The 9,517-nt window shown below is 47.9% G+C and overlaps 1 protein-coding gene across 1 annotated transcript; it reads left to right on the top strand.

Moving 5' to 3' along the window:
* Positions 1-204: 204 nt before the first annotated feature.
* Positions 205-8,084, top strand: LOC310767722 (C-signal-like). The gene is made up of 6 exons (XM_083625048.1): positions 205-462; positions 2,007-2,058; positions 3,887-4,074; positions 4,666-4,827; positions 5,542-5,652; positions 7,862-8,084. The coding sequence occupies exons 1-6, from the start codon at positions 316-318 to the stop codon at positions 7,973-7,975; spliced, it is 774 nt and encodes a 257-aa protein (XP_083481174.1). The 5' UTR covers positions 205-315; the 3' UTR covers positions 7,976-8,084.
* The last annotated feature ends 1,433 nt before the right edge of the window (positions 8,085-9,517 follow it).

Raw genomic sequence — 9,517 nt, 5'->3', positions numbered from 1 at the left:
AGAAGCACTGGTGCACACATACCCATTTATTTCACAGGACTTGGAGGCGTATTTATTTTTAAGTCCAAAAGCCTGCAAAACTTGTAAAAACTTCCTCATACTTGACCACATCCCTTCTGCCCATTGGTTCTGAGCAAAGAGCAGTCTGAGCTTGCCTACACGGAATCTGATATTCTTCTGCAGCCAGCGAGTGGGAAGGAAGGCGGGTGCCCCAGTCACTGCAGGAAGTGACACACGCCCAGCCCACTGGAAAGAAAACTTGGGGCAAGGCACAGAGGAGCTGCAGAAAGGAGTAACGGCTTCTGTAACAACAGGATGGCATCAGGTCACATTCGCAGTGTCTTGGTGACAGGATCCAACCGAGGCATCGGGCTGCAGCTGGTGAAATGTTTCCTTGAGAAACCAAACCCTCCCCAAGTAGTGTTCGCAACCTGCCGGGATCCAGAAGGGGCCAGAGCACAGGTGAGTTGTTAGACTCTCTTTAGCTGACTTTGAAGGCAGAAAGTCTCCCTCTCGGGAGACACACACACACACACACCCCTCCACGATGGAGGACAAACACTTTCTCTCTGCAAAGCTGATGTGTCCGAGACAGGCTTCTTTCTGCAAATCCCATTCTCTCTCCAACCCCTGCACATTGTTTATAAGCAGAAATATCTTCTTCCCTCCAGTTTAGGGATTTCAATTCCTGGGTGTGCATGCAAGAGAAAGATCCACTTTTTTCCTTCCCCTGAAGCAACTGTCAGGCATCCATCCACACTCCAGCCTTTCCAGCTGGAACGTCTCCTTCCCTGCTGCCAGATTATAAGTCAGTGTTGCATGCAAGAGCCCTTTTCAGAATCTGTGCTAAAAAGTTTCCAAGTTGTTATATAAGCAAGAGGCTCGTCTCAGCCAGAGAATTTAAAACAGGAGATAGGCAAGTTTGCAAAGCCTTGTTTGAGAACTCTGGTTTTTTGTTTTGTTTGTGGAGTTGCACGCTCTAGACTTCCCTAATTTAGGGGCCTCTCTGTTTGGAGGAGAGAACAGGAAGGCTTGGATTTATTTACAAATGCGGAAGTTGAGTGTTGCTGGAGGCAAACTGAGTTTGTAGCAAAGAGAAATAAACATGAGGCTGAATATTAGAATGACACTTATTGTTCCAATAAGAGAAAAAAGAGTCTACTGCTGTGGTTTGCAAAGAAACTCCATAGCACATGACCTTGTTTTAACATGGTGAAGTCAGCCTACACTTAATACTTTGGAGCTTTCACAGTGGTAGCAGCCATGTTCAACTAGCTCCAGGGCATGTTAAAAGTTAAGCTGCTTCTACACTGGGCATTTACTATGGAACAACCACACCTTTGTTCAAGGCACCTGCACAATGTGAAAACATTCCCCTCTAATGGTTCCCCTCTTCAGCTTCCAGCTGTTGTTTTCCGAGCACAGAAAATCTAGCTTTTTAAAAACTTTGGAATAGCTGCACAATTTCTCAGGGGTAGATGGCCCCTCACTTGGCTCTTTTGGTCAGTTAGTTGCATCACCAAGACTATTCCCATAGGGCATAAATTTCCAACCTTTTCAGACCCAGAACTCACCTATTGTGGGATAAACTGCCTCATATAACCAACCTGCTTAAGTTTAATTAATGCATGAAGGGGTTAATGCCATAGAGTAAGCTGTCCTGCCAGGTTTAGCTCACCTTGGGAGGAAATGGGTAATTACGGTAAGTATATTGTTCTCCTTCAGTCTACATGTGAACTTCAGCTGTGAAGAGGTTTGAGCTTGTTGCTCCAGCTCCACCACATGGCTCTCGCCAGCCATTCTGGAGTTATTCCTTGATGTTGTTTGAGTTCAGTCCCACAATGCCCTTGTGAGAGCTAGTATGGAAGTCTCAGGCTGCCACCTGCACAATGGGGCTAAGACTGGCCTACTTACAAGATAGTTATAACAACTCTGTGGTAGTTTACGTGGGGGAACTTCGGACACATTACAACATGATATAATTTGTTTTCTTTTGTTTCCTACAGGAGCTGAGGCACCTGGCATCCAAGCACCCCAATCTGGCAATTCTGCAACTCGGTAAGCCCTCTCCACTCTTTCAGCAAACAGCACAAGGCTGTTGCTTCTTAATTTGAGCCTTGGCAGCTTCTTCTCCCTGTTGTATCTGGTCATTTCTTAAGGCACTGGCTGTATTTAGATGATCCTCAAGACTATGTACCAGATAGAGGATCTTTAACAAGCCCTCTCCGCTCCCTTAACTTGCCCCAAAACAAGCACTACAAGTCAGAATGTGTCGGACAAATTTGCCCTAAGTAATCCATCCAAATTTTCCTCCTACATTGTCCTATTGGTTTGGAAACTGCAGTTTACAGACTTCCTGGTCCGCTTATTTCATATTTTCCCCTTGATATGTACCCCCTTCATTACATACATCCCATGATCATGCTGATTAGCTCTAGCTCCAACCAGGTTGTTTGACTAATATTCATAGCCTTTTTAAGCATGCACAATAGTTTTCTAACTGTTCTCCTCCATTTCCCCTTGTGGTTCTAAGTCACCCACAAACCTTCCTGGTACCTTATAAGACATTATCATTTTCATCAGAGAAATGTTGCAGGGTTGTGATACCCACCCAAACCTTTGAGAGAAGCAGCACATTTAGCTCTAATTTCATAACAGGCATTAGACACAAAGTTTTGGAGGGCTGAGAATGCCATACGGGTTCATGAATTACTTTCCAGTTGACCAAACCACATCTAAGATTCTGTGGGATAAACAGGTAAGAAAAGCTTAGCTGAAACGACCATGCTTTGCTGTTGTAACTGCTTGCATTGCAAAGAAAGAAGAAACTTGTGGTAATAAGTTAAGAAATCGCTGTGAGTAGCCAAAAGATAATGTCTTATAAGGTACTAGGAAGGCTTTGCATGTGTGCAGAGATTAGCAGTGGTGCCCTGAGCCAATAAATGGTCCCCTCCCAGCAACATTTGATAGCAATAGGCTGGACCTGGCAGCTGACTTATCCTACACCCCATTGATCAGATCCAGCTGCCATGGCAATGGAATGGGTGCGTGCAACTCCTCTGTAAAGCTGAATGAGGGCCTCGCTCAGCAGAGATTAGGTGTTCTACTTGCTTTTGAGGCCCCTCCCAAATACTGACAAGTGCCCACGGCTTTTTCAAAAGGCAAGCTTCTATTTGCTTATGAAGGAAATAAGATAGGCACCTCTTGATGGCATTTCAACTCTAATCCTCACCCCTCCCTGCCCCACCCAGCTCCTTCCCCCCTGGCTATACAAAGCAAAACTGCATGACTGCCCCTTAAAGAAACAGAAGTTTGCAGAGGAGTAAGGAAGTATGATTGAAAGGGATGCTTTCTCCAAAATGCTCTTGGCAGTGGGCCCCAGTATCACCTCGCTTAACTATTCTATATCTTTTTAAAAGGTATTGGGCCTGGTCACCTCAAGAGCCATCTGCACCTGTATTAACTAGCCCAGGCTTTGAAGTTGTGCCTCAGATGCCCTCCTCTCTATCACCATGAATGTCTGAGCGAGGAGGAGAGCCAAGCCCTCTTAGGAATGGTATTCCCTCCAGAGATCTGCTTGGCTCTCTAGTATGATCAATGCATGGAGTGGTGTGTGGGAGAGAGAGAGAGAGAGAGAGAGAGATGCCCCCACCAACCTCCATGTACACATCCAAACATGTGACCTTACATAGCTTACAAGTGTTCAGATGAAGACACTGAAGTTGGAAGCAGAGCCACAAGATGCAATCCTGCTCTCCCTGCATTTCTCCTACGTGAATGAGCATGCCAATAATCCCACCTATTGTAAATAGCTGACACAAGCGAGACAGGTGAGAATGCAATCAAGTCCTGCACAAAACAGAGTCTTGTTTCTTCTTCTTTGTAGAAACCACCGATGAGGCAAGTGTCAAGGCAGCTGCCAAGAAGGTTGAGGCCCGCCTGGGAGGCGCTGGGCTGAACGTGGTGATCAACAATGCTGGGGTCATGCCGCCCTGCACTTTGGAGTCAGCCACTGCTAAAGACATGCTGGACGTCTACACCATCAACCTTGTGGGCCCAATGTTAGTGACCAAGGTCAGTTTTTCTTCCCAAGAAGAGCAATCCCTCCCTGGACTACAGGGTGGAAAGCAGACCCCCATGATGCAGAGTGGACTAGGACTTGCCCCTCTCAGGCCAGCTCCTGGCAGCACAGCTGACCGGATACATCAAAGGGCAATACAGCAGCCTTTCCTCTTTGCATATGCAGACTGCTTCATTGTTGAGGGTCAAAATTATTAAGAGAAAAGAATGGGGTTTGTGGGCTTGGTTAGTGGGCTGTAAATGGTGACACCTGGATTTGAGTTAGGGAGGTCACTCCTCCTATCTTCAAAACGCCCCTGGAGAATAGCCTCTGGCTAGGTGAATTCATAGGTTGAGTTGGTAAGAAAAAGTTCTGCAGGATCAGCCCAGCTCTGTGACAGCATCTACCCTCCATTACTCCCAAACACAGCTGAGTCTTAATATCTTCTGTTTTGAAAAAGCCAACTAGGATATTGTGGGGTAGAAATTGAGAGGTGTAAGAAACAAGGCCAGAGGTGGTTGGTCTTTGCAATCTTGTGCCCATTTACTAGCAGATCTTTATGCAGACCAGGTTTGTACAGCTGAAGAGCTTTTGCCTCTCTTTAGGAATTATTGCCGTTGCTGAAGAAGGCTGCCCATGGATCCAATCAGAAAGGCATGAGCTGCGGGAAAGCAGCCATCATCAACATGTCCACTGTTCTAGGATCCATTGAGAAAACACCAGAGCATTATTTCGCTTTCCCAGTCGTCTCCTATCGCTGCAGCAAGGTCAGGCTTCTCCTGTGGGACATGGGTCAAATCTGGCATTTCTGTCCATTGCCTTCCTTGAAAAGGTTTTTCTATGTACCCAACAATGGCTGGCCTAGTGAGTGATGTGCTACTGAAATGCCTTGTGTAACACCCACCAGCTTTCTTCCTCTCCAAGTTGGACGTTTTGTCCATACTGAAATTGTTCTGTCTTACGAGTAGATAAAATTGCTTTGTGCACCTGAATTCCACAGTAAGAATTCGTCCAAAAGTCATGTAGTGGCCATTCTGGCTGAGACTGATGGGAGTTGAGGTCCAAAACATCTGGAGGGCACTAGGTTGAGTAAGGCTACATTATATAATCCTGGTACCTGTTGCAGTTTCCATGCCAGTGGTTGTTACCTCCTAGAGATGTTAGAGTTGGTGGGGGAAGTTTCTGGACCAGTAACAAGTGATGTGGCAACTGCAACTACACTTTATGGACATGGCAAAGATATGGCATCATCTTTTTAGCATAGTATATTCTGTGTCTCAGTAGCAAAACTGTCCCAGAATTTAGGAGAATTCAGCTTCAGTGTCTGCCCAATCTGTGTTGATTATGTGAACAGCAGGGAGATTGGGTCCAAAGTGAGTGGTCTTATAACCTCAATTTATATTGAGCCAGTAGCCTAGTTGACCTTTCTGCTCTCTGTGCATCTATGATTGGGGTCTGCTCATGTCTTCGTCCATCCCCAGGCTGCTTTGAACATGCTCACCAAGTGCCAATCAATGGGCTACAAAGATGATGGGATCCTGTGCACTGCTGTTCATCCTGGCTGGGTGAAAACAGAGCTGGGAAGTGAGCAGGTGAGTCAGCTAAGGATTTCTTCTTAAGAACTCTCTGCATTACTTCATTCTAAATCAAAACTACCATATTTTTCATCCCATAGGACGCTCCATCCCATAGGACACACCTAGTTTTTTGGGGGGGAAATAAAGGAAAATTTCCCCCCTTTATTTCCCCCCCCCAAAGCAGGTCGCAGAAACCGAACCAGGTCGAGGAACAGCGGGATGGCGGCGCTGTGCCTCCCTGCTGTCCCCCGAGCTTGTGGGGCTGGCCAATGTCTGCCCGGCGCGAGGGGCACTCTACTTCAGGGCCCCCTGCCCGCCGGGCGGCAGACTGCTATCCGCAGTGTGGGGAGCCCTGCGGGGAACTCCTGCAGGGCTCCCCACGCTGCGGATGTCTGTCCGGCGCGCGGGGCGCTCTGCTTCAGGGTACCCCGCGTGCCGGGCGGCAGGCTGCTATCCGCAGCGTGGGGAGCCCTGCGGGGAACGCCCGCAGGGCTGCCTAGGCTGCGGATGTGTTCCCGAAGTGCCGGGCGCTCTGCTTTCAGGGCGCCCGACGCTCCGGGAAACAGGCTGCTATCCGCAGCCTAGACATCCCTGCGGGACCTCCCGCAGGGCTGCCTAGGCTGCGGATGTGTTCCCGAAGCGCCGGGCGCCCTGAAAGCAGAGCGCCCGATGCTCCGGGAACAGGCTGCTATCCGCAGCCTAGACATCCCTGCGGGACCTCCCGCAGGGCTGCCTAGGCTGCGGATGTGTTCCCGAAGCGCCGGGCGCCCTGAAAGCAGAGCGCCCGATGCTCCGGGAACAGGCTGCTATCCGCAGCCTAGACATCCCTGCGGGACCTCCCGCAGGGCTGCCTAGGCTGCGGATGTGTTCCCGAAGCGCCGGGCGCTCTGCTTTCAGGGCGCCCGACGCTCCGGGAAGCAGGCTGCTATCCGCAGCCTAGACAGCCCTGCAGGAACTCCCGCAGGGCTGCCTAGGCTGCGGATGTCTTCCTGAAGCCTGGAGAGCGAGAGGGGTCGGTGCGCACCGACCCCTCTCGCTCTCCAAGCTTCAGTGAAAGCCTGCATTCGCCCCATAGGACGCACCCAGATTTCCCCTTCATTTTTGGAGGGGAAAAAGTGCGTCCTATAGGGCGAAAACTTCCTTTTGGGACACATTTCTGGGCACACGTCTGAGACTTCCAGGTCCTGGCAAAGAGAGAGAGAGAGAGTATTGCCCTGCCACTTTCCTCAGGAAAACCAATGTTTTTACTGCTGAACTGGAGCAAATGGCAATCAGCTTTCCCGCAAACTGTTGTGTGCTCTGATTCAGCAGTAAAACACAGGGTTTCCTAGGGAAAGTGGCAGGGCAAAAAACAAAAAAAAAACCAACACCCCACACTCAGACACAGACCTGGAAATCCTGGATCTGTGCCTAGAAATGTAGTGCAAAAGGAAGTCTGGCTGAGCCTAAGCCTCACCAGTTCTCTTGCTGAAAGTCGTACTAATACTGTGCACACCCAAGGAAAGAGGCTCCTCCTGGCAGGCCCGAGCATTGACCTTCCTTGCCAACCCCAAGGAGCTGGCCACTAAAGTCTGAGTTAAGGAAGCCGCCGGTTGTTGGGGTGTCTTTGGCAGTGGAAGCAGAGCATTGTTGTCATGATGGCTAGTAGCCATTGATAGCCTCCACAAATTTGTCAAATCCTCTTTTAAAGCCATCTAAGTCGGCGGCCATCACTGCCTTCTGTGGGAGTGAGTTCCATGTTTAACTTTCTTTTGTATGTCCTAAATCTTCCAACATTCTGCTTCACTAGATGTTCAAGAATTCTAGTGTTATGAGAAAAACTTTCCTCTATCCACTTTCTCCATGGTATTCATTCATATATACATCAACCTGGAAGCAAAGAGCTCACTAATAGATGCATTTTTATTCACACTTGCCTGTAATAAATACACTGCTGATCACATTTTTGGTTGGAGAATTGCATCACAGATTTTTGGGGTGTGCCAATTTCCAAGGATAGCTGCATATAGTTTTGCTTATTGTTTGGAGAAGTGAATATTCAGTCAGGCCCACACTAAAATTACAACCGAGGACAAACTTATCTCATCCCTCCCTTCTGCTCACTCCTTTGGTAGCTAGATAGGCAAAACCATCGCTCATGTGGTTGGCTGAGCTCTCATCCATCACTGCAGATTTTCTTGTGCCTCTGCAGAATCACTATCTAACCATGGTTTGTACCTTGCAGGCTGACCTGACTGTCGAAGAAAGTGTGTCTGGCATTATGAAAGTGCTTTGCAACCTCTCTGAAAAGCAACACGGGGTGCTGGTGACTTGGGAAGGAAATGTTTTGCCATGGTGAGAGCCTCGGAAGGAACCAAAGGAAGGGCCAAGGCATAATGAGGATGGAGCAGCCTGAGGCTTTGTAAAGCTTTATATCATGAGTCTTTAGAATAAAAATTGAAGCGGCATCTCTTGGGTCTCTTGTCTTCTGTCCCAAAATGTGACTTGTAAAGAAATGGGATTCCATTCCCAGTCCTATCTCCACTCACCAGCCCTGGGTTACTGGCACGCCTCCCTCAACGAAACATGCACCCATTTATATCCTACTTGCTCTCCCTCGCAGAAGCCGTTTTATAATTAAGGCAAAACAGAGGACTGGTGAACCCAACCTCAAAAGGCTGCTGGCAGTTTTGCCTTCACCAGTACATCACAAGGTTTCTCAAATTAGGAGGCAACTTGGAGTGAGCTGGCCACCTCTGCAGTCATGTGTCCTTAGGGCTCAATTTTTAGACTAGGACTGCTCTTTTGAGCACTGTGAGTGCTGTGACACAAGAAGACTAGGTATCAGAAACAAAAAAGGTACTTTGTATGTGAGATATGGCACTGGCAAAATTGTTAAGATTTTTTAAAATACTGAAGTCTTTCTTGTGCACGAGTGATAGAGAGATCTTGTGCTTGACCTCTGTAGTTGGTACTTTTCTTATCACAGCCTTGAAGGCAATTCTCCACACATAGTGGATTGTTGAAATCTGCATGCCTTCCGTGTGCAGAAAGTGGTGAAAATAGGCACAGGAGTGTCATCAACATGGCTGGAAGCAAATGGAAGGAGGGGAGTGGCATGAATTGCTGCCCACTAAAAACATCACCACACCCCACAAATCGCTCATCATCATAAAAGAAATGTGCCATCTTGAGCCTTTCACAAAAGCAGGACCTGCAGCTGCATCCTGGGCTCTTTCTACTTGCCAGATTTTCCACAGTAAAGGGAAATTCAGATTAAAGTGCAGAAGAAAGTCTGGCCTGTCATTCTGATGATGCAATATATGGATGCTACAAAAACGCTTATTTGTACAAGCAGTACCAATTCCATAATAAGCTTCCATCTTATTACTCGTCTGGGTTGGGTGGAGAAAGAAGTGAGGAGATTTCACACCTCCCATATCCAAGAATCTCCTGATGAGTCTGCTGATTCTCCAGAGAGGAGGGGGCAGTGTTCTGCTCTCTACTTATTCTGCTCCAGCACCACATCAAAGAGCCAGTCAGTCAGTCAGTGTGTCGGAGAGAGAGAGACTGAGTGTTAGAGAGAGATCGTGTGTTTAGATAAGATTGCTGCTAAGAGCAGCTGCAGACACTCAGTGCAGTTCAGCATTCATTTATGCTTAGACCTCATTTAGCTCTGTATATAGTTGTATTATAGTTGTAGATAGAATAAAGAAGATATTCTACAGAGCTGCTCTCTGAGTCGTTTATGCTCTGCTAGACTCTGCTATACTCTGCTGTGCGACGACTGTCTTCTTGTGGGAGTGAATCCGGTGCTCACAACTCTAAGCTGTGAGTCCACAGCACTTTGACCTGTTCCTGTGCAGAAGGTGGTCTCTGGAAGTGCTACCCAGCTCGCCTA

Source organism: Podarcis filfolensis (genome assembly GCF_964270895.1).
Source record: "Podarcis filfolensis genome assembly, chromosome: 8".
NCBI classification, from domain to species: Eukaryota; Metazoa; Chordata; class Lepidosauria; order Squamata; family Lacertidae; genus Podarcis; species Podarcis filfolensis.
Note: the sequence above shows the minus strand (reverse complement) of the source record. Positions and strands in the feature narration are given on the sequence as shown.

Coding starts and splice junctions, on each gene's coding strand:
- LOC310767722 (XM_083625048.1), top strand. CDS start 316: ATGGCATCAGGTCACATTCGCAGTGTCTTGGTGACAGGATCCAACCGA. Junction 2,059..3,886: donor TCTGGCAATTCTGCAACTCG/GTAAGCCCTCTC, acceptor TCTTCTTTGTAG/AAACCACCGATGAGGCAAGT. Junction 4,828..5,541: donor TCTCCTATCGCTGCAGCAAG/GTCAGGCTTCTC, acceptor GTCCATCCCCAG/GCTGCTTTGAACATGCTCAC.